Source organism: Paroedura picta, chromosome 12, assembly GCF_049243985.1.
Source record: "Paroedura picta isolate Pp20150507F chromosome 12, Ppicta_v3.0, whole genome shotgun sequence".
NCBI lineage: Eukaryota > Metazoa > Chordata > Lepidosauria > Squamata > Gekkonidae > Paroedura > Paroedura picta.
The window spans coordinates 34,659,443-34,684,462 of NC_135380.1; the positions used below are offsets into that span (position 1 = coordinate 34,659,443).

The 25,020-nt window shown below is 49.7% G+C and overlaps 1 protein-coding gene across 5 annotated transcripts in view; it reads left to right on the forward strand.

Annotated features, from left to right (window-relative positions):
* The first annotated feature begins 413 nt into the window (after positions 1 to 413).
* The window catches only part of KCNT1 (potassium sodium-activated channel subfamily T member 1), a 205,474-nt gene continuing 180,867 nt past the window's right edge, over positions 414 to 25,020 (forward strand). Inside the window, exon 1 of one of the 5 annotated variants that reach the window (XM_077305300.1) lies at positions 414 to 880. In XM_077305300.1, coding sequence (XP_077161415.1) covers positions 558 to 880 — 323 coding nt within the window. In that variant the 5' untranslated portion in view covers positions 414 to 557. Of the gene's footprint in view, positions 881 to 9,777; positions 9,911 to 20,458; positions 20,925 to 25,020 lie in introns of those variants that run through there. The other 4 variants (XM_077305302.1, XM_077305301.1, XM_077305307.1 and 1 more) reach the window with 4 other exon arrangements.

Consider the following 25,020-nt stretch of genomic DNA (forward strand, 5'->3'; position numbering starts at 1 on the left):
CTCCTGTTCTATGTAAGCTGTCCTGAGCCTTCGGAGAGGGCGGTATATAAATATAATAAATATAAATCAAATAAATAAAGGCTGGATCCGTTTACAAAGCCATTCAAGCCATGCACTTTTCAAAACGGCCTGTAGATGGCGCCAGGACGCTACCAACCGGCCCCTTTAGGCAGCTTACCCCGAGCGGGAACAAGCCAGCAAAGGAGGAGGGGGGGGGGGGAAGGAATCATGAAACCTTCATCTGTAAAGCGCCCAAATGACACCTGCAGGCGCTTTTCCCTCGCTGGAGCTGTTGCAAAGGCCGCCCTCCCCGGCGCCTGCGTTTCCCTCGCGGGATGAAGGCTCCGAGCAAAGATCCCCCGCAGCGGTCTAATTGCCTGCTGAGCAGGAAGGCACCATCAGATTTGCGCCTTTTTCGTGGCAAATCCCAACTTTTCCCTCCCCGGACTTGTTGATTATTCTTTGCCTGGAGAAGGCGCGATCGAACCAGGGAAAGGCGCCGGCTGAAATGCACGGAGGATCGCGCATAGGAGCGTCGTCAATCGCCTGGCCTTCTAATGCTCGCAGGATGGAAGCGGCGACCCGGGGCCGAGCGGACTGGAATTTCTGGGCTCGGGCGGGCAGCTGTGGGGCAGTTCGCCGGGCGGAAGGTCAAGAACCCTCCTGGTGAACGGCGAGCTGCGAAGTTCTGGCTGATCTTACGCTTTCTCGGGCGGCTGGAGACGCGCCCCCTCGGATGCGGAGAGATGCCTTGCCCCGAGGAAGGTCCAGGGCTTGAGGATAGCCTCAGACCCGCCGCCCGGCAGCCGGCAGAGACCCGATCCTCCACCGAATGCTACACCAACCAGACCTTCGTCTTTGACGATGGCTGCTCGCACAGGTAATACACGAATCCTTGGCATTTTAAAAATTAACCCCACTCCCCCAGGTTTGTAGTGTCTTTGCAAATCCTTGCCACACAAGAAGCCCGAATAAGGACCCTGCCCGGTATCCTGCTTCCTTTGTGAAGCCCAAACCTGGGCTAAGCGTGTCTTTCCCTTGATTGCCCCTAGGCAGTCCGGTATTCAGAGGAACAGTGCCTCTGTACATGGAGGTTCTGTCCTATGGGGGTTGGAAGGAAGGAAGGAAATAAGAAGAAAGGAAAGGAAAGGAAAGGAAAGGAAAGGAAAGGAAAGGAAAGGAAAGGAAAGGAAAGGACTCCTTGGCTCCTTGCTTGAGTGTGGGACTAAGTTCATGGAAGAATAAGGTATCTCCTGTTGTTTTGTACCTGGCACAGGGAAAGACCCTTCCTCTGAATACGGAGGTTCCATTTAGACCTCTTGTTCAATAACTACTGGACCTGCTTGCTTCTAAATTCATGCGTCCTTGTGATGATGATGATGATGATTGTTTAGATTTTTATTTCCTGTCACTCCCGGAACCGGTTCATGTCGGGTTACAACAGTCCAATCCATCAGTATTGAAGTCAACTGGTTAAGAAGTCTGCCTCAAATCTGTAACAGCCAGCAAGCAAAAATCAAAACAGAAAGCAAAAATCAATCAGGAGACACCCCCCCCCCAAATAAATCAAGCCCTGGGAATTCTGCCAAGGGCAGAGGTTAAAGGCCAGGTGTCCTGCTTGGGGAGAGGGGGACAGGAACGGGCCGTGCCATCCTCAAACGACTGGCGGAGAAACAGAAATTCAACAGCTGCAGTTTCACTGGGGCAAAAGTGTTTGGCAAAGAGCTTCACCGACTGGATTGCTGACTGTCCTGTTCCTATCAAAGGGACACAGCCCGTCAAAGAAAGATTGCTTTTCTCTCCTCTTGCCCCTGGGGGGCAGTGTGTGCATTTCTCTAAAGGTTTACAATTTGGAATAGAAGAATTGCTGCTGTTCAGGGATCCAGGTTGTACGTTAAGAAGGTTTCTTGTGTCTGGAAAGGGGGCCGCTGCTGGATAGCAGAAGCTTTTGCATGGATGTGCCCCGCCCCCCAACCATCTTGTGTATGGAAGATCCACAGTCAGAGTAGTTCAGCAGTGGAATAGGCTGCCTAAGGAAGTGGTGAGCTCCCCCTCACTGGCAGTCTTCAAGCAAAGGTTGGATACACAAAGGTTGGATGCCTTAGGATGCTTAGGGCTGATCCTGCATAGTGCAGGGGGTTGGACTAGATGGCCTGTATGGCCCCTTCCAACTCTATGATTCTATGATTCTATCCACCCCCTCCCCAGATCCACAGTGCTTTGCATGAGAGAAGAGGGCCACGTAGCCCCAACAGGTGATCATAGAGGTATAGGCACAGAGCAAATATCTCCCTAGTTTTAAAATGAGGAGACTGACAAGTGACAATATGGAGGCCTACCAAACTGGGCACATCAAAGCAGAGAAACATTTCTCTGTCTCCCATCAAACTCATAGAATCATAGAATCACAGAGTTGGAAGGGGCCACATGGGTCATCTAGTCCAACCCCAACTCAAGGCTGCCCCATGAAAAGGATGGGCAGCGGATTGGAGATGGATGAAAGGAATGGTTCCTTTGCGTTGCAGTCTCAGTAGGCTTGTGGGACTGACGGCTTTGGGGATTAACCCAGAGATGCGTGAGAGCCCTGGGAGTTATCCATTCTCCCTTTGATTCAGTGGCATAGGGAGCGGTTTGCCATGCTGCAACGGGCAGGAGGGAAGCAAAACATAAGCAGTGACTCTGGCAAAGAAGCAGTAGGCAGCCTCTTCTGGGGATTTTTACTCCAAATTGAATTTTATCTTGGTGTACATGACATGTTTTGGCTCCAGGGATGTGTGACCCTGGAGGGTCACACTGCCCTTACTCAACCAGGCATGGCTTAGCACATAGGTGAGTATCCCTATAGGCATTGGGAGCTGGTTTGGTGCAATGGTTAGTTTGCACTGGGAACTGGAACTAGACCAAGACCTGGAACAGCAGGGCTCCGATCCCTCCCTTGATCCTGGAAACTGGCCACGTGATCTGGGGCTGGTCAACAGCTCAGCCTAACCTGTTCTTACAAGGTGGTTGTGGTGGGTAGCCATTGGGAGAAGGAGGAACGAACAAAAACAGTTCAAGTCCCTGAACAAAAAGAAACGTGGGATCATCATCATCATCATCATCGGTTCTTATATGCTGCTTTTCTCTACTCAAAGGAGTCTCAAAGCAGCTTACATTTGCCTTCCTTTTCCTCTCCCCACAACAGGCACCCTGTGAGGTGGGTGAGGCTGAAAGAGTCCTGATATTGCTGAAGAAGAAGAAGAGTTGGTTCTTATATGCCGCTTTTCTCTACCTGAAGGAGTCTCAAAGTGTCTTACAATCACCTTCCCTTCCCCACAACAGACACACTGTGAGGCAGGTGAAACTGGGAGAGCTCTACAAGAATTGCTCTGCGAGAACCGTCCCAAGATTACAGTGACTAGCCCAAGGTCACCCAGCTGGCTGCATGTGAAAGGAGTGAAGAAAAAAAAACCCAGCTCTCCAGATTAGAAGCTGCAGCTCTTAACCACTGCACCAAGATTTTTGGTTTTCAAGGTGCCTCTATACTCAAATGTTGTTCTGCTTCAGACCAGAGGGCTGCCCACCCAAATCTTTGTATTTTTGTTTTAAAGTGAGAGCTGAGAATTCAGAGAACCTGTGGCCAATTAAAAAAAAAACTTTTAAAAACCCAAGGGATGGGAATGGCTGGGACAGGAAAGACTGGGACAGGGAAACAATGGCCTTTGTGTTAGGATAACGGGGACGGGGAAAAGCAGAATTCCCTCCTGGCTTGCACATAGGTGAGTATCCCTATAGGCATTGGGAGCTGGTGCAGCGGTTAGAAGCGGCAGCTTCTAATTCAGAGAACCGAGTTTGATTCCCTACTTCTTCTCCACATGCAGCCAGCTGGATGACATTGGATCAGTCCAGTTCTCTCTGAGCTCCCTCAGCCTCACCTACCCCTACCGGGTGTCTCTGGTAAAGAGAGGAAGGGAAGGCCATTGTAAACCACTTTGAGACACATGAGGCCGGCTGAGTGACCCTGGGCCAGCCACACTTCTCTCAGAGCTCTCTCAGCCTTACTTACCTCGCAGGGTGTCTGTTGTGGGGAGAGGAAAGGAAGGTGATTGCAAGCTGCCTTGAGACTCCTTCGAGTAGAGAAAAGCAGGGTACAAAACCCAGCTCTTCTTCATCATCGTCTGTGGGGAAGCCCTGTTGCCTTGTACTGTGTTGGCAGCAATGGGGAAACGACACATGGCTGTCATCCTGCGGGAAATGATGTGGAAACACTCAACAAAACAACTTCTGTTGAGGATCAGCCATTTGTGTGTGTATGTGTGCATACACACATGGTATCAAGTGGGGACAGATGCTTCCTAAAGGCCAACCTGTGTCTGTCTGGGTCTCTCTCCCAGCATCCCTTGTGTGCCGCAAATCTGCCCCCAGACATCTGTTAGCCTTTCAGGTGACACCTTTCTATTTTTTTGCCTCTTGGAACTCACCTCTCTCATTCTCTGACATTAACGCCACAGCAGCTGGCTCTTTCAGGCTCCATGAGACAAGCCCTTGGTCTGTCAGGATCAGTATTGACGGCTGTGGCTGGCAACAGGTCTGCAGGGCCTCCTCCGGTGGAGCAACCCCTGCTGCCTGGTCCTGTCCACTGGAGATACTGCTGGGGACTGAATTTGGGCCTTTCTCAATGCACAATACTTGGCTCTACCACTGAGCAGCCCCCGCCCCCCCAAAATCACAGGCTCTTTAACATTATGGTGGAGGGACTCCGTGCCACCTGGGGGGGATTCCTCAAATAATAACACTAGAGTAGACCAGCTTCTCTGCAAGGTGGCTCATCTGCTAAGGTAAGGCCTCTAGTTTGGAAGAGGGCCAGCCGTCAGCTGAAAACAGTCCATTTCTCAGTGGAAGAATTGCCAGGAAGCATAAGCCCCTGCAACCAGCCAGCCCAGCCCAGCCCAGCCCAGCCCAGCCCAGCCCAGCCCAGCCCAGCCCAGCCCAGCCCAGCCCAGCCCAGCCCAGCCCAGCCCAGCCCAGCCCAGCCCAGCCCGCCTTTCTTTCTTTCTTTCTTTCTTTCTTTCTTTCTTTCTTTCTTTCTTTCTTTCTTTCTTTCTTTCTTTCTTTCTTTCTTTCTTTCTCTCCTGGAGGCTCAGGGTGGCTTATACATTAAATCATATATTAAGTTTTTAAATCCAAAAATTAAAAATTAAAGTTAATATTCAAACTACTTAATTCAGAACCTACGGCCACCTCCTCTTTATGAGGAACTTTTAGGCGGTTGCTGAACTGGGGCTGGGTGTGTGGGCAGAGGGAGTCCTTGGAGATGGTGCGATTGTGTAATGCCATGTTTCTTGCTCCTTTTTGGCCAGCTGGTGACAGCCTTGCTAAAATGCATGCAACAGTGTAATTGTAATTTGGGAGAAGGAGGGAGTTGTGATGAAGAGGCAGGGAGGACTCTCTGGTTTTTAAGCCCCAGCAAAGATTCTTGCGCATTTGAACACCCATGTGCAGTTTTGCTACTGTTGTAAAGCATTGCCTTTGAACAGAAATGTGTGTTTTGATAACATCCATTTTATTTGAGTCTGTTAACGGGGTTTATTATTTAGGAAGCCACCTTGTTTTAGATTTCTTTTTTAAGATAGGATATTCTGTCCTTTTGATCTTCAGCATTTCCTGATTTTGGATGTGCCCCCGTTTCCCGTCTCTTCCATTTCATCTGTGCAACAACCCTGTGAGGTAGGCTATTTTGAGGGAGGAGGTTGGCCCGAGGCGACATGTGACCTTAGTGACTGAAGAAAGCCTCAACCCTGTTCTAGACTGACACTACACCAGGCTGGCTCTCTCCCTTGACTTGGCTGCCCTGTAGCCTAGCCCTTCAACAGCTAGGGGAGGGGCTGAATTGGGGTGGTAGGGTGGCCAGCTCTGGGTTGGGAAATACCGGGAGATTTGGGGATGAAGCCTGGGGAGGGTGTGGTTTGGGGAGGGACCTGAGCAGTGTACAATGCCAGAGTCCACCCTCCAAAGCTGCCATTTTCTCTAGGGGAACTGATCTCAATTGTCTTGTAATCAATTAGAACAGTGGGAAATCTCCAGGTCCCACCAGGAGGTTGGCAAGCATAGTGACTGGGGAGGTGAATGCGCTGAAAGGGCAGAATACTTTGGAATGGTTAGCGCCTTGCTGGGAAATCTCATGTGAATCCTGCCCAGGCTGCTGCCGTGATGAAGAAAGAGACTCCATCTTGACCAGCCGAGAGGCCGGGGGCAGGCCTCCCCTCCTGGCCAACCTTTTTGGTGCTTCCATCGGTCAAGCAACTAAGAACTGCGTTTGTACTTGATACGGATGTATGATCAGAGGTCTACCTAACACAGCCTCTTTTTTCCCACAGTGACCAAGGAGTCAAAGGAGAAGGTGATCAAATATTTGAATATAAATTACTCCCAGCCCCTCCATTGAACCTTTTGGTGGTGTTTTGGTGTCTTTACCCTCAGTTTGTGCTCCCCGTGGCCAGCCAGAGGCCTCCAGAAACTCATCAAGGGGGCACAAAGGCACTTGCTGTCATCCCTCTCAACTAGGGATTCCGTTCTTCAGGCGGGACCTGGGGATCCTCTGGAATTATAATTCATCTCTGGGTGAGAGAGACCATTTCCCCTGGAGAAAATGGCTGCCTGGGAGGGTGGACTCCCTAGCATTAGACTCCAGTGAGGTCCCTCCCTGCCCAAATCCCACCCAGTCCCAGCCCCACCCCCAAAGTCTCCAGGGATTTCCCAACCCAGAGCTGGCAACCTTCTCTCCACAGCTGCCCTTCACAGATACACTGCTTCTGAACATGCAGTGAACATGCCTTGAGGAGCTGCTGGCAGGTGGCCACCACCCCCTCCCCTTCCTTCGTGAAATCTTGTTCTTCCCATTTGAAAGCCTTCTAAGCCAGTGGCGGTCACCACCTCCCGTGGCTGCGAATTCCTTCAGTTATGTTTCCTGAAGGAGGTTTGTCAGTCGGCTTAATTAAATAAGACGTGGGAGACGACCGCATTGGTCCCCCCGGCCATTTTTCATCTTTCTTTCCAAGCAGTCGTGGGAGGCAGCTGGATCTTGGGGATGGGGGCAGAGGCAGGCTTTAATGAAAATAAGGAGGCCTGGAGATTCAGTTTAGCATTTTGGCTGGTCGTGCTGTGACTACGGATGCCAATCTTCAGGTGGCCCCTTGGAATTACTGCACACCTGCAGGCTACAGCCCTCCCAAGGCTGCACACCCAGATCTCCAGCAATTTCTGAACCTGGATCTGCCAAGCCTTTCCCCAGGGGGACCAGGCACCCCTAGCTGTGACATTTGTGTTTGGACAATGGGGGACAGCAGGACTCCCCCCGCTACCCTTTACACAGTGACCCATTTTTCTCCACCCCTTCAAATCCCTGCTCAGAATTCTCTTTCTCTGTGAAGCCTCTGGAGCAGGGGTAGTCAAACTACGGCCCTCCAGATGTCCATGGACTACAATTCCCAGGAGCCCTTGCCAGCATTCGCCAGCGAATGCTGGCAAGGGCTCCTGGGAATTGTAGTCCATGGACATCTGGAGGGCCGCAGTTTGACTACCCCTGCAGCCTGCAGCTTTCAGAGCAGCCTTTCTTAATTTGTTTTAACCATTGCGAACCCCCTGAAACATTCTCCAGGATGTGAGAAAGTGGCAGGATGGTGCAGAACAGGGTTGGGAAGCAAAGCTGTGGACACTCCCACCTGGGGCCCCTCCCCTTCCCACTCCTCCAGGCCCATCACTGGCCACTTTGGGAGGGTCAACATGACCAGATATGATCATGTCACCTGATAAATGTTTACCAATTTTAAAAATATATACAAAAAATTCATTAACTCCCACCCATTCGGGAAACCCTTCCAGTTCCACCAAGAAACCCCAGAGTTTCACGAAACCCTGGCTGAGAAAACCTAGGTTAGAGGATCCAGCTAAATGTGTGAGAGCCAGGTTCCTATTCCTACTCTGCTATGGCAGCTCACTGGGTGACCTTGAGCCAGTCACCTTTCAGCCTGATCTACTTTACAGGGTTGTTGTGAGGATAAAATTGGACAAATGGAGAATGATGTCTATTTGTTTGTTTGTTTAGATGCATTTATTAGCCACTTTTCTCCCTTGTGGAACTCAATGCGGCTTACAGTATGAATAAAACAATGATTTTTAAACCCCAGTATGAATAAATCATCTGTTAGAAAGATTCCAGTTATAAAAGATTCCAGTTAGGAGGACTGCCACTAAATAGGAACTAAACCAGCTAAACACAGTCTTAAATAAAACTGCCTTCAGCTCCCTCCTGAAGACTGACAGAAAAGGGGCCAGGTGCATCTCCCTAGAGGGGCTGTTCCATAATAATGGGGCTGCCACCAAAAGGCCCTCCTCTGTGTGAACCAAGGAGAGCTCTGATTGATGATAAACTCAGGAGGACCTCTCTTTGTTGTCTTGTACTGCTTTGGGTCCCTTCTGGAGAGAAAGGCAGGATATGAATGAAACGAGCAAGCAGCTTGAGCTGAGTTTCAGTCAAGGATGAAGGTGGTACATGTAGCTGAGACCAGCACCCAGTGGTCCCTGTCTCTGCCACTCATCTGTTGTCCCCACCCTTTAGCATGTAAGCACCTCAGGGCAGAGACCTGTTCTGTGGTGAATCTGCTCCAGAAATAGTGAGGGTAGTGCCACTGCCTCTCCTGGTCTTGTGATGTTTGCCAAATCTCTTTCTCTTAGGGGTATTCAGATGTTGGGGTGCCGAACTTTCTTTCTTGTGCCTTAAACAGTCGGCCAGGCATGAGAGATTCAATGAGGTGGAAACGGAGATGCCAACTTAACTTCTGCAGGCCAGGGCTGAGGTTAAAGGCGCCACTGCATTCCCAGTTAAGGAGGTCATTTTTGCTAAAATAGTCCTTAGAATGCATCAGCTTATTCCTGGCCTGGAAAACCCAAAGAAAACGTTTTTGTGTCTATGTGGGTGTGGGTGATAAATTGTGCATGCAAATCTGCCCTCTTTTTGTTGTGCGTGTTCTTGGCTGGGGAGTTTCCCCAATCCTCTTTAGCAGGGTTTCAATTAGAAATTTTCAACGCTTGAAATACAAATTGCCAGAGGATGTTTTGAATGCCAAAGCTACCGTGGCGGACGTGACCAATAAACTTTGCATCTGGAACCGAACCGCTACTGAACCAGGAAAAATCTTTTCTCCCTCCTGTTTTGCTCTTGTAAATATCCCTCCCTGCCAGCTGTGGACGCATAGCCCTTCTTTACAACATCTGGAATGGCTGTCTTAAATCTGTGGAACATTGTTATTGTCTGGGGGGGTGCCCAGGGGGGGGCAGGGGTTTCTGGTCATCCATGAGTCCTCCACTGGGCATGTACGCAACTATGATTCCCAGCTATGTTCTGCATACTTATGCCACTTCTTGGTTTTCTCGAAGCCTGAAGAATGTTTCATGGGTTTCTCAAGGGTAAAAAAATGGAGAAATCTCTCCTGTTCTTTCTTTCTTTCTTTCTTTCTTTCTTTCTTTCTTTCTTTCTTTCTTTCTTTCTTTCTTTCTTTCTTTCTTTCTTTCTTTCTTTCTTTCTTTCTTTCTTTCTTTCTTTCTTTCTTTCTTTCTTTCTTTCTTTCTTTCTTTCTTTCTTTCCTGCCATCTCCTCTCCTGAGAAATCTGTGTACAGCTACTTGCTGGGAGCTGTCGAATGCCTTCTCTTGCCCATGTAAGGGATGTGAATGAGCCACTGCCAGGGAGAAAGGGATCGCTCCAAAATTAACCTGAGCCTGGCATTCGGCTTGGGTTTCCCCAGAACAGATGCTGCCCTGCTCTCACGACACGATGCCGGAACACGAGTGGAGCAAGACGATGGGCCCAGGGGACTGTGATGGTGCCATATTGCCCTAGAAAGACTGAATGGTGGTCTCCAGATCTAGTGGAGGTACTGGATCTCTCGCCTACAGCTTTTCTTTCTTTCTTTTTTTTAAGGGGGGGGGCATCCTGCTGGATGCTTGGCTGAGTGTTCAGAAGCAGGAAATCATGGCTTCTATTTATATCTGGCTGTTTATAACACAAATCGTGACTATCCTGAAGCAATCTTGGAGAGGACTTTTTGGGCCGGCCACGCAACGCTGTTCTCAGGAGGGCTGCAAGGAGGGTGTTCTCTGGGAAAAGCACCCACAGCCCTGAGAGAGCCACGGATCCCGCTTGGCGTGGAACAGGCAAGAGGGTTGAGGGTGGTGTGGGAACGGGGCTGGCAGCTCTGGGGTGGGAAATATCTCTGGGATTAGGGGAGAGGAAGGACCTCAGCAGGGTACCAGGCTCTAGAGCCCACCCTCCAAAGAAGCAATTTTCTCCAGGAGGACTGATCTCCGTTGCCTGGAGAGCAGCTGAAATCCCAGGAGATGTCCAGCCACCAGCTGGAGGTTGGCAGCCCTATGCAGGAGAGTTCTTGCTTTGCACATCCCACCTTTCTCGCCTGATCCGAGGCTGTGCAGATCTTTATTGCTACCTAAGACAGCTATACAGCTTCTCTGGGATGGGGGCCGAAGCAGAATAGGCCCTGCTATTGTTAGATTTTATACTTTGCTTTTCTCTACCCGAAGGAATCTCAGCTGGCTTACAGTCGCCTTCCCTTTCCTCTCCCCACAACAGACACCCTGTGAGGGAGGTGGGGCTGAGAGGGCCCTGAGATTACTGCTCGGTCAGAACAGCTTTATCAGGGCTGTGGTGACCCCCAAGGTCACCCAGCTGGCTGCATGTGGGGGAGCGGGGAACTAACCCAGTTTACAGGATTAAAAGCCACCGCTGTTAACGAACATACCAAGGACTCTGCAATTCTTGTGTTTGAATCCCCACTTCTAACATGGAAGCTCACTATATGACCTTGAGCCTGTCACAAACTTTCCACCTGGCCTACCTCACAGGGTTGTAGTGAGAAAATGGAGGAGGGGAGAGCAATATTCTAGGTTCCTTTGAGCCCTGACCAAGGAGAGAGTGGGATATAAACAAATACAGCACAGGCCATGCAGGGCTCCTCTTATAAATTCGTTGTCATTGGTATTGAAGAAAGCAGACGTCTTGGATCAGGGTCCCATCCCACCGCTTCCAGTTTCTTGTTGTAGCCTTGCCACTACAGGATTATGTATTTCACATAGTCTAGTTTTATGATTTGCAGCCATTCACTAGGATCTCAGGTACAAGGGGTCTTTCCCAGTGCAAAGTCACCTGAGATAATTTAGCTGGAAATGCTTGGGTCTGAACCTGGGACATTCTGCAGGCGAAGGTGTTCTGCAACTAAGCTGCAATTTCTTTCCTGGACAAACATCTGGTTGCAGCTGGCTGTCTTGTGTGCATGCTGCCACCTTCTGTGGAGCTATTTAGGGGACATCTGTACAGCATGTGGAAATGACCAAGTTAATATTTTAATACTCACTTCAATCATTTATATTTTTTATTAATATTCGATTGGCACTAATGACTTCCCAGGCCAGGCGCTTCCTGGGGGAATTAATAAGCTCGCTTCCAAAGTGTTTTCATGGCTCTAGTGGACGTCTGCCTCCGAAGGGGTGGAGTGGGGTGGGGTGGGGGGTGGAACAGTGTACTGCCTGGAAAATTTTCTGCTGGAATTTCCCACCATGCAGCGGTCATTTCTCAAGAGCCCCTGGCATTCTTACAAGAGTGGCTCGCTCACTTTCTGTAAGCAACCAGAGAAGGGAACATGATTCTGGGAAACTGATTCCTTTAGTCTGGAGGGAAGATAAAATTCCAGGGGATCTCCAGGTCCCACTCTCTAACCTGGAGAAACAGGTTTGATTCCCCTCTTTGGCTGCTTTGGAGGATGGACTCCATCGCATTATAGTCCACTGGGGTCTTTCCTCACCCCAACTCCTGCCCAGTTTCTGTTCCACCCGCAATGTCTCCAGGTATTTCCCAACCCAGAGCTGGCAACCCTAGAGTAGAGGCTGTCGCTAGTTAACCACTCTACCAAGCTGGCTCTCAAACGAAAGCAGCATGGAGTGCCAGGGAGTCAAAAGTTCAAGAGAGCTCAGTTTCCACATTTGCAAAATCACAGAGTCAGAGTCCCGCGGTCCTTCTCATGTAACCCGGAAGGCTGGCAAGCAACCAGCATCTGTAGGGAGGGCAGTTTCCTGACTGGGGTGAGGACAGAAAGCTGGCAAGCTACCTTGGCTGGCTCTCTGGTGATCCCCCCCCCCCTAATTTGTCAGATGAGAGCCCTGCAGGGCCTTTGTGCCAAGGGGTTTAACAGTTTCTGGTGTTCTTGTTTGGGGAATGTTGCATGATGGGGTTTGGGGGTGTGGGCAGACCCATACCCAGCCTCGGTCAGGCCTAGCCGTCCTTGAACTTCAGGCCCTTTGTGAGAGTATTTGACGGGAGGGGACTGAAGGGCCGAAAGAAAAATGCAGGCAGCTGAATTTGGCAACCGTGCAAAAATTCACTGTGTTCAGTTGTCACGCGTCCTGTTAATACGATTCTCATTTTTAAAAGTCTGATGATCTTGCCCTTGTTAATGATTCCAGTGTCTTGGCACTCAGTGAAAGGCGGGGACGTGTTTGCTGCATATTGTGCCGTCATGCAGAATCTCTCTGGCATGTTTCCCCAGGTAGCCGTGGAAGAGAGCCAGACTTGTTTGGAGATGCATGGATTGATCTATCATAGATGAAGACCGAAGGGGCTGAGACTGGTGTGTGGGGTGACACGAGGGGTGGGAGGCCTCATCCCACCAGACAGGCAAGAGGGGGAATACAGGGACTCTTTGATATACTGTGTGCAAAGTATCCTCAAGCAGAGCCAGTCTGGTGTAGTGGTTAAGAGCAGAGAGACAACTGCAAAGGAGCTGTTCCTTGTTCCTTGTGCACACGTGGGAGAGAGTCTGTGAGGAAAGGAACAGGACCATACCAAGGACAGCCTCTTGCGGGCCCATTTGACTCTTTGACTAGTGAAGGGAGACTGGATCAGCCCAGCTGGATCAAGGGGACCTCTTTTTTAGCCAACATGTGCCCCTCTCTTGCAACCATGTTTTGAATACTGGAGCCTGGTGCCCAGTTCCCCTAAGGCAGGGGTAGTCAAACTGCGGCCCTCCAGATGTCCATGGACTGCAATTCCCATGAGCCCCTGCTGGCAGGGGCTCATGGGAATTGTAGTCCATGGACATCTGGAGGGCTGCAGTTTGACTACCCCTTCCCTAAGGCATAAGTGCCCTTGGAGGAAGCGCCTCATTGGAACGGGGGATCCTGTGGGATCACAGCCTTCTCTTCTTCAAGAGAACTGAAAGATCTTGGCATCTGCAGCTAAGATTTTCTCTTCCCCCTCCCCATTTTCGTCCCACTGTCAACTTATCAACTGCAGGCTCCCAAAGGCAGGGACCTGTCACTATTCCGCTCTTCTTCAAAATGCACATGCGTCGAGGGGGCTGCATCCAATGCCTGGCTTCTGGCTTCTCTGGGACCACTGATTGCAATACGCAGCACATCTGAAACTTCGTATGATTGTATGTGGCAGTGCAAATGTCTCAGGCCAAGATCCTTTATCCTCCCGCACATCGCAGACCTGCATGGAGTCAGCCAGAGCCTCTGGGCCTCTGTCGTTCACCAGGCATCCTTTGCAACCCTTCAGCTGGTTTGATGGCCATGGCCATTCCCCAAGGGAATTGGGGGGCTGCACATCTGCCTGAGGTGAACAGAGGAGTAGCAATTTCAGCAGAAGTTGCTGAGCATCCTCTTCAGAGTGCAGCTCCCGGGATCCTTTGGAGGGGGCTCCAGGGGTTTTCATGGTTGGGAAAGGAAGGTAGCTCTGACCTGGATGGCCCAAGGTAGAGAAGAAGAGAAGAGCTGTTTTATTTTTTATTCCCCACTTTTCACTACCCAAAGGAGTCCCAAAGCAGCTTATAAACACTTTGCCCTTCCTCTCCCCACAACAGACACCCTGTGAGGTAGGTGGGGCTGAGAGAGATCTAAGAGAACTGCTCTGCAAGAACAGCTCTGTGACTGGCCCAAGGTCACCCAGCTGGCTGCATGTGGAGGAGCGGGGAATCAAACCTCTCCAGATTAGAAGCTGCTGCTCTTAACCACCACACCACGTTGGCTTCAGCTCTCACAACCCTGGCATGGTCCTTGGATAAGAGACCACTAGGCTGCTCAGAGGCAGGCAATGGCAGACCACCTCTGACTCTTGCCTTGAAGCCCCCTGTGCGGGTCACCAGGAATTGGCTGCAAGTTGATGGCACTTTCAACCACCACTACCAAGGAAGGTGGTTTGGGCAAGATGCCACCTGACTCCTTCACGTGGCTTCACTCTGGCTTGCAACATCCTTGTAAATTTGGGGGCAGTGCCTGGGGAGGGACCTCAGCAAGGCTGTGAAGCCAGAGGGTCCACCATTCAAATGTGCCATTGCCTCCGAGGGAACTGGGCTCTTGAGAGCCAGCTTGGTATAGCGTTTAAGGGCAGCAGCCTCTAATCTGGAGAGCCGGGTTTTATTCCTCACTCCTCGTCCACAGGCAGCCAACTGGGTGACCTTGAGCCAGTCACAGTTCTCTCAGAGCTCTCTCTGCCTCTCCTGTGTCTTTATAAATAAAGGGTGACTATCGGTATTTATTATAATGATAAACTATCATTATAGCTCACATTAAAGCTCACAAGATGCTTTCACCTGATTTCTAGGCTGCCTCTCCCTGCAAGTGAGCTTGGGGCAGCTCACAAGATGCTTTCACCTGATAACCATTTTAAAACACCCTAAAACAATTTAACATTTAACATTTTTTGCCGTTTCTGTGGCCCCCATTGTGTCTTTAGTCATTCCCACTGGCACCATGATGGGGGGACTCTACAGGTGTGGGGGGAGATGGAAACTGGAGAAGGGAAAGGAAAAAAGAGAAAGGTGAGGGGAGATGGGGGGAGATCCATAGTTACCTGTTGTGGGGAGAGGAAGGGTAGGCCATTGTAAGCCTCCTCTTACTAAAAAATGGGGTACAAAACCCCTGCTCATCTTCTTCCTGCTCAGTTATAATTCCCGAGGAATGCCAGGCTCCAGCCTGAGGTTGCAGTAACCTTGCTGGAAGGAGAGAGGAGAGCCCAGCTGCTCTCTTGGTTGCAGCCCCACCCGCCACAGCTGGGCCCCAGAGGAGTTGACGGTGCTCCAGGCGGCAAAGCGGATTTTGGCTGTCTCTCTTTCCCCTGTCTCATCTCCTGCCAGAGAACAGAGGATGGCTTCCAAGGCCTTTGCAATGTTGTGACGCCGTCTGGGGGAATCGGTTCTTGAAGGGAGCAAAGGAGGGAAACGCCTGCGGTTACGGGAGGGACCTCTGCTGAGATGTTACCCTCGGCAGGTACCCATCCAACGATGATAGCCTTGGGAGCCTGTGGCAGTCAAAGTGAGGCGCTTCTTCTGTCGCTTTGTGGTGTAGCTTTAGTCTTGACTTTGCAAGAGGCATATGCCGCAAAGAGGTTGTGTTGTGAGCTTGCTTGAATGGCTTCTTCTAGCCGCTGGCATCCATCTCTCGCTCCCCATCAGGTATCCATCATTGCCGTGCCCAGTTCCCAGGATTTCAGAGGAGGCATTTGACTAGTAATCCCATCTTCCAGGGGTAGTCAAACTGTGGCCCTCCAGATGTCCATGGACTACAATTCCCATGAGCCCCTGGTAGCATTCACATTCGCTGGCAGGGGCTCATGGGAATTGTAGTCCATGGACATCTGGAGGGCCACAGTTTGACTACCCCTGTAACCTCTGCTTCTTAGTGTTCTCTTACCAGTGTGGTGCAGTTATTAAGAGTAGCAGCCTCTGATCTGGAGAGCTGGGTTTGATTCCCAACTTCTCAACTTTCAGCCAGCTTGTGTAGTCACAGTTCTCTTAGAGCTCCTCTTGCAGAGCAGTTCTGTTAGAAGTTTCTCAACTTCACCTATCTCACAGGGTGTCTGTTGTGGGGAGAGGAAGGGAAAGGTGTTTGTAAGCCACCTTGGGAATTTCTTGGGTAGTTAAAAGAAGGTTATAAAAACCCAGCTCTTCTTCCATGAAAGTCAAAAACATTGATTTAGCATCCCCCAGCCTCCTGCATTCAAACGTTCATTCAGACAGCCTTGCCTTGACGCATAGTGTCTCCCCCTCCCTTTAGCCCTCTTTAGATGGTAGTCTTCCTCCCGTGGAAAAATAAGGACCCAGTTTGTCACTTCCCTCCCAGCCGCTGAACAGTTCACCAACATTTTGCCACTGAGGACACTTCATCTTCAGAAATTGGGATGTTTGTGAGCATTCAGGGATGCTGTAGCCATTGAGCTGAGTGTACCAGCTGGGCTCTGCGTTTGTGGATGGGCAGGTGATAGGCGCCATATGTCATACATGAAAAACAGGGTTCCAGGGAAGCGCTGATGAATGACTAATTCTGGGGTGAATTCATGCCTAAAACTTCTTCCTGGGATGATGCCAGTGGTGGGTGTCCCATTTTAATATTTCCCTGCCAGCCCTCGTGGTCAGGCAGTCTTCCCTGGGAGATGAGCTGCTTGATGAAAATCATACTCGCTATTGCCCTGAGTGATTATATGTCGCTTTTCATCCCAAGCAACCATGACTGTCTCTTAAATATTTCATTCTCGCTTCCGACGGTGTGCCTGCCCAATTCCTCTGACCTTTCTAAGAGGAGGTTTGGGCTCCTCTCAGCCCACCTGTGTTTCTTCCCAGTTCCTTCCCCGTAATATGCAAGCCGTTGCTTTATCAGGCTAATATGCAGAAATTATCATTAAAAATGTTTTATAGATGAGGAAATGCCACTCTGGAGGCAGGCGGGTGGCTGCATCTCTTCCCCACCCCTTGTTTCTCCATCCATTTGCCAGCCAATTTGTGATGGCAAAATCCCCCACGTTTGCACACAGTGAGTTATTTCCATAATACCACACAAATTAGATCAGGGCTGCAAAAGAAACGGAGGGAGAGTGGTTTTTCCAATTCTTTATTTGAAAGCCTTGTTTTCAGCTTCAGTCAGGGCTTGAGCACCCAGTGGGTTTGGAGGCTGAGACCTCCTGCAGCATTTGAAGGGAGACAGCCGTGTACGGTAGTGGTCAGAGAACTGGACTTGGCTTGGGAAGGCCTGAATTCAAATCCTCCCTTGACATGATGCTCACTGGCTGACCTTGGGTTAGCAGAATCTGCATATGCACAGAGGCGAAGCACCAGGATGTTTAAAGATAACACACAGCTTTAATTCAGAAGAAGAACAACCATGTACAGAAAGAGGAGAGAAGAGACCAAATCAGCTAGCTAGCTGTAGCCATTCTTCTTTTGTTTAGCTGTTCCAGGGGCAAGCCGGGAGGAAGAGTGCTCAAAATGCAGTCTCCTGTCGAGCCAGTCAGGACCCTGGAGGAGATAATTTGAAAATCATGAGGAAGTTGCTATCCTATCTATGCTAAATATGCATCTCCTCTGATGCCCCCTGCAGGACACCCTTTATATTCTGCTCAGTTACGCAAATTGCCAATCTTGCATGTTTCAACACTTTGGACCAGTCATTTTCTCCCAGACTGGCAAAATGGGCCTTCAAGTCACACCCAACTCATGGCAACCCCTGAAGTTCCATCTCAGGAGGCTTTCAAGGCAAGAGGTGAGCAGAGGGGGCTTGCCATTGCCTTCATCCACAGGGAACCCCCCCCCCACCCTTCCAGGTACGATCCAGGGCTGGCCTGCTTTGCTTCTGGGCGCAGACAAGACAGGCTTAGTTTGGTTACTGGGGCTGCGGCAGCATAACTTGACCCTGCATGGATTTATTTAGAAAATAGCTTGTGGGGCACAACAAGAAAAGCCATAAAAATCCGCAATCTGAAAAAACAGACTATAAAACAAACAAGCAGCTCCCCCAAGGCCCAAAACCATCCATAAAGCTGCCCTGGGCTAGAACAGCAAGACATAAATATAGCCACAAAAAATATGGGATTCTTGGATTCAAAGCCTAGGGAAAGGAAGATGTTTTGGCCTGGCACCAACAGGACAGTAAAGCAGGGACTGGGCAAACCTTATGGGGGAGGCCATTCCACAGGCAAGGTGCCACCACTGAAAAGTCTCTGCCTTTGTTTTCCATCAGAAGGTGGAGACACAAAGAGCAGGGTATGGAAGGCGGAGCTTAGCTGGTGGGCAGGACTGGAGGAGGAGGACATCTATCCCTTCTACAGGGGTCTAAAGCTGCATAGTTCTCCCGTGATCAAGCGCCTTGCTCAAGAACTTGTGTTGCTTTTCCACACACACACACACACGCCCCAGGGCAGTAAGTCTTTTGGGCCAAGGGAGGCCTTCTTCTTTAGGGATCTCTTGACCCCTTCTTTCAATGTGGTCAGTCACAACCAGTGGGTTATGGGGATAAAACGGAGCCCCCGTTGATTAAAGAGGCAGATAAATGAGGATTCAGCTTGTCAGTAATGCCATAGCAGACAGTTTCTCCCAGGGAACTGATCTCCGTTCTAGAGATTATTTGCAATAATGGGGGATCCCCAGGCCCCACCAGCAGTGTGTGGCACCTTGTGGCTCAGGCAATGGTAGGGATGCCAGTCCCCAGGTGAGACCTGGGGATCCCCCTGTCTTTCAGCTCATTGCCAGGGGACAGAGATCAGTTCCCCTGGAGAAAAGGGCTGCTTTGGAGGGTGGACTCCATAGCATTAGACTGCACTGAGGTCCCTCCATGCCCACTCTTGGCCCCACCCCCAAAGTCCCCAGGCATTTCCCCACCCAGAGCTGGCAACCCCGAACGGCAGAGCCTAAATGTGAAATGCCTAGGCCAAGGAGTCAGGATGGAAACAGCTTTGCTCTGAGAGTTATTGACATCATATTGTGCCTTAGGCTTTTCAGCCTGTTCCCTGGACAACCTGAGGGGACTCACACTTCTAATCAAGGCCAGAGAGCTGGTGGGCCAAGCTGATTCACAGCAATAGGCTGGAGTGGGTCACATGGTATTGCCTGGCCCCGAGCCAAGAGAATCCTGTGAAAGAACCTTGATTCAGTTCTGTTGGCTTCCAGTGCATGGCCTTAGACTAGTCCTTTGTGGCTTTCTGTGGGGATGGTGGCAAAGGTGACCTGCCTCACAGGGCTGTTGTAAGAATAATGAGTGAAATCCTGAAAACTCTGAATAAATGTTTAATTATGAAAATTAATGGGATTATTGAGGCTGGGCAATCTTCCCTCAGTTTGCCTCCACTCCATTTCAGGTGTTTCTGATCACTTCCAACAGAAATTCTCTTTTCTGGGGTCAGCATGTTGTCAAGGCTGGGTTTACCTTAAAAAAACAAAAAGGGCACAGGTTTGGCTGAATTCTGCAACCTGCATCTTTTATGCCATCTGGGCACATTTGCTCTTGTGAGATCTACATTTACATATAAAATCAGTCATTCCGGGTTTGATTAAGTTTTCTGAGATTTCAGTGGATGTTCTTTCAAGCAGCCGTAACTTGCTTTAAAACACACACACACACACAAACAGCCAGCATTGTTAAAGAGTCAAATTGTGTATCTTTGGTCATAGAATCCTAGAATCCTAGAGAGAGGAGGGGTCCCGCAGGCCATCTAGTCCAACCCCCTGCTCAGTGCAGGATCAGCCTAAAGCATCCAGGATCAGTATCTGTTTAGCTGCTGCTGGAAAACTGCCAGTGAGGAGGAGCTCACCACCTCCTTAGGCAGCCAATTCCACCGCTGAACTACTCCGAGAACTTTCCCCCCTGATATCTAGCCAATATTGTTCTACATGTCATTAAAAGCCATTACTGCAGGTCCTGCCCTCTGCTGCCAACAGGAACCTTTCCCTGCCCTTTTCTAAATGACAACCTTTCAGATACTTAAAGAAAACAATCATGTTCCCTCTCAATCTCCTCTTCTCCAGGCTGAACATCATTCTTAGTTTCTGCCTGTGCAAAATCTCAGTCTATGTAAAACTCTGGTTCTTAGCCCTGACAGCTAAATGGAACCTCTGTGTTCAGAGGCAGTATATCAGATTTCCAGAGCTGCTTCCCAGCTTCTGGACTTCCAGGGAGCATTGGGATGGCTTACTAGGGGGGAAAGGGGTTGGACGAGATGGTGGTTGTGGTGTGATTCAGCAGGGCTCCCTGGGAACACACACTGCTGCCTTCCAATGACTCAGTCTGCAGGCCCATCTTCGCTCCGTGTTGCCTGGCGGCAGAGCCTCAATGTCTGGAGCAGGGGAAAATCTCTGCCGGCAGAGATGATGGTAACCGGAGATGCCAGGGAGTGCATTTGGGACCGCTGGGATGCAAAGCATGTGCTCTGACCCAGAGCCACAGCGCTCCTCTTGTCCCACGGCAAAATGCTGTACCTTCCTCATGCAGCTGAAATCTAACATATGAAGTTGCAACCAGCACATGCAGGCGGTCGCAGGAGTATGTCGTGGGGGAGGACGACTAGCTGATGCTTCGAGAAGGGATGGGTTTTTGGCTCCCCTCCAGGGAACGGCAAGCTCTTCCGCCTCGTCAGTCAGCCACAGGTGGCTGCGAAGAAGGACCAGGGAGCCTCCCGCGGAGAGAGGCGGCTGTCAGACTCCGGTGTTCGTGCCTGTGTAGGCCGGCTGCTGGATCTACCCCTATGCTGCTTCTCGTTGCGCGGCTGATGCGATCTGCTTCTTTGTCGAGGGCTGCGAGCCATGCTGCTGCTACAGAGACGGACTCTGGGTCTGCGAAGGATTTTTTCCTGAATGAGAAAGAGCCGGGAGAGACTATTCTTCGTTCAACAGGGTGAATTCTTTGGGAAGAGACGCCCCTGTGCATGCAAACAGGGAAGGAGTCTCTCCCCGTGTAGGGCAAAGATGCTGACAGTGGGGTTTCCCCCGCGGGGGTTGATTTGAAACGGGGTTTTGTCTGGAGAACAATGCCAAGCCTCAGCACCAACATGCTTGTGCCCAAGATGATGGCGAGACGTTATTCCCGAAGAGATGACCTCGCTCAAAAGCTGATGAGGTTAGTGTCTGCTCGGGAGACATGGTGGCTGGCTTGGAGTGCTGGGGAGCAGATCGCCTGACTCTTTCGCCCCCCCCCCCCGTGTATTTTTGGATGCAGTGGCTGTGGCATTCAAAGGCAGAGTTTGCAGGGAGCTGCGTTGCTCTATTGAGAGGGAAACACAAAGTCCTAAAGCGGCCATACCTAGAGAAGCAGTAGGTAGAGGTTAGAGCGTCAGATGAGGAGTTCAGTTCAGATCCCCACGTTCTCTTTTGAAGAGAAGAATTGGTGTTTATACCTCATTTTTCTCTACCCGAAGGAGTCTCAAAGCAGCTTTCAATCGCCCTTCCTTCCTCTCCCCGCAACAGACACCCTGTGAGATAGGTGAGTCTGAGAGAGCTCTGAGAGAACTGTAACTGGCCCCAGGTCACCCAGAAGGCCAGTTTAAGGATTTGCGAGGCCCATAGTGCTGGAAGAAGAAGAGCTGGGTTTTATACTCTGCTTTTCACTACCCAAAGGAGTCTCAAAGTGGCTTACAATCTCCCTCCTTTCCTCTCCCCACAATATACACCCTGTGAGGTAGGTGAGGTTGAGAGAGCTCTGACAGAACTGCTCTGTGAGAACAGCTCTAACAAGACTGTGTCTGGCCAAAGGTCACCCAGCTGGCTGCATGTGGAGGAGGGGTGGGGAATCAAGCCTGGCTTTCCACATTAGAGTCTGCTGCTCTTCACCACTACTCCATACTGGACCTGGATTTATTTAAGGATTTGTGGGCCCTTAGCAGAGCACAACTGGCGCTGTTATTTGTGCTACACAAGTGACAGCAGGGAACCCTTCTCTGGAGTAGTTGGAACTTTCGAAGCAACTGACATTCACTTTGCTGAAAACATTTACTCAAATTATCCTGAACTTAAACTTCCTTAGCATAAAAAAGAAATCGACTTAAAAATAACCACAAAGCACCACAGGGCCCATAGCACATGCTACTAGGATATACTGCTTCTGGACCTGTTCACTACAAGTGGGCACCCAGACCCAGCCTGTGCATTCCATAATGCATAAAGAGTGCAGGTAACATTCATGAGAATCTAGAAAGATAATGCTTGCCAGGGGTAGAAAGCACTGGTTCAGTGGTCCCTGTACTCATAACCGTTGTTAAAGCCCAAATCTGGAATATCTCTATGGTTTGCCTCCATGGTGGAGGTTTGCCTCTTTCCAAGGGATTTCCTCTGAATGTATGAGGGCTGCTTGTTGCTTCTCTGCATGAGTCACTGTTTGATTAGTGTGGGGGAGGGGGATTCCATCTCTCTAAGCTCCATACCATGCTTTTCCAGGGTCTCCTGTCTCCTGCAGTATGAGACAAGTCAACATGTTCATAAGCTATTGGTGTGATCCAGCAGGGCTGTTCTGATGCATTCCCTGGAAAAAATGGGCCAACATATAGTGAAACATTAGTCAAATTTTAATTCACAGAGTTTAACTTCTGACAGTTGGAGTTAGTGTTACAGGGTTTGGAATCTTGGGGGAATAATAAAACACGGGAGCCAGACAGGAAATTTCAGTACTGCAAACCATAGCTATGACTATTACTTTTTCTAAAAAGCTTAGATTATTTTTATTCCTCTAATATTTTTAATTTTTTTCACTGGTGAAACATTTCTCTTTGATTTATCCCACACAGTGTAGTGAAGTCCAGGCATCTTGCAGAATAAACACACACACACACAAAATACAGTTTAATCGGAGAGACAACATTGTATTATCATGCCTTGGGCTGATCCTGTATCCTCTGGCTTGCCTTTATTCAGGACCACAGGCTGAGATCAAGGAGCATGAAGGAGTGCAAACATGAATCCCATAGTTTCCCAGAGCAAGTGTGCACAAGAAACAGGGATTTGCAAAATATATGTGTAAAGTTTGCTAGAATAAATGCCAGAATATTAGTTGATCCATAAGCAACACGGGTCACTAAAATCAAGCAGCTCAGAAAAGAAGAAATAGTAGCGTAACAATAACACAATGATGAATTGTGTCAGCACAATCTTACAGTCATGAAATCACAGGCCTCAGTTCAAACATTCTGTATGTTGCTGCCTGCAGTTCATAGGTGTAGCTCTTTAGTCCTAGGACTTCATGTTAGCCTCTCATCTCCAAATTCTTAGGCCAGTTATAGTTTTTGGCCCACCTGGGTCAGGTGATGATAGGTCAGGAGCAGCAGCCTATAAGTATAATAATAAAATAAATAAAAATAGCGAGCCAATAAGAATGTGTTCCCAGTAGAAGCCTCTGGAAGATTACATCAGGATCCCTAATCCTTCCCCTCCCATCTCACTTAAAGCCAATTAGCCCATTCTGCATTTTGGCTTTGGAAATGTTAAGAAACTGGAGGCTGCAAGGCTCAATTAGTAACACCTGCAAGAAGGAACTAGTTGGTCACGTGATACACACTAAGCCTTGAGGGGGAGGAGCCAGGGGGTGCTTTGCCTGGCAAGGAGTGGATAACAAAAGACCACCATGAACCCTTTGGCTCTACCCTGGACTTAAATCCCTGTATCAAAGGAGGAAACTATATGCTCAACTCAGGTCTCACTCAGCTGGCTGAAACGTTCACCAGTTACTCTGCAAGGGGCAGTCCCCCAAAGCAGCTTATATCAAAGTCCCCACCTTGGGAGAATAGGAGGAGACGAATGAGCTGCTTCCACACATGGACAGGGAAACATGCCATGGCAAAGCAGCAGGAAGTGGGGTGGGAGTGGCCTGGAATGGCATGGAAATGCCCCAGCCCTGCACTGCTGCTGATGCCTCCCACCCCACCCAGCTTCCTCTGCTGTCACATCTGTGCAAAAACACAAACATGGTTGGGAATGTGCCAACTCCTTCCCTAGCCTGGAGCACAGTCCCCCCCTCCCTCAGCTAACTCCTTGGGAAAGCTGTAGCTTGGTTAAGCTTGGAAAAGAAAAATAAGCCCTTTAAAGCAGGGGTAGTCAACCTGTGGTCCTCCAGATGTTCATGGACTACAATTCCCATGAGCCCCTGCCAGCAAATGCTGGCAGGGGCTCCTGGGAATTGTAGCCCATGAACATCTGGAGGACCACAGGTTGACTACCCCTGCTTTAAAGGGTCCCAAAGGAGGGGGAAAGAGGAGCTTTGCTCTGCCATTTTGAATGCAGCACTTAGCTCTCCTCCTTCCTTGTACTGCCTGTGGGGGGAACATCCACCAGCAGCCACCCCTCAGTCGTCATGTGGAACCAGATCACAGGTTAACACATAGCCAGAATGACCATGAAGTTTTGGGAATGCCTCTGCTTAAACTGGGGGCTTTCTGTGTTCATAGCAAGGGGAAAGCCCCATGTGGAGGCAACTGAGATGTCAGCACTTATTGTGACCAACCCTGATCCTTCTTGGCTGCTGTTCTTCCTGAAACAGTTGGGCTTCTGCTTGCCAACATATGTTGGACCTCTGGAAAAAGCCTATCACCCCCGCCCTCACTTAATCAGCTCTTTTTGGTGAGGAAGGAGAACTATAATCATGAGTCTCTCAGGGTCCCACCGAAAGCATCCAAAAATGAGCAACGAATGTTCATCCACTTGTGCTCATCTTGCACACTCCTGAGTTTTGCAGGGAAATGTCACAGATGTGGTCTCTTCAATTTTGTTGCCTCTTGACCCCCTCCAATGGTTCCAGGCCCATTTGTAAATAGATCAGCCAGCTGAAGATAATCTTCTGTTTTGCCTGCCAAAGATCCCAGGTTCAATTCTCAGCAGCTCCACTTGAAAGTGCCAGGTAGCGGGGATTGGGAATAGGTTCAATGGCTGCTTGAGACCCTGGAGAGCTGCTTTGACTCAGAGTAGACACAACTCACTGTGATGGAACAAGGGTCTGATTCAGGTGAAGGGTAGCTTCACTAGGTCTGTTGCCTCCTGTACCTGAAGGAGGGCTGTAAACAACGTCAGCTTCTCACAATTAAATCTGTTAAATGCTTTAATGTGGCCACAGTATCCCATTTTCCATTGGGGAGGGAGAATAAGTGGCATGGCTAATAAATGCACAGATTATCTTTGGAAGATCTTTGTACAAAGGTCAAAGAGGGGACTGGTTTTCAGCAAGCGGATTTGGA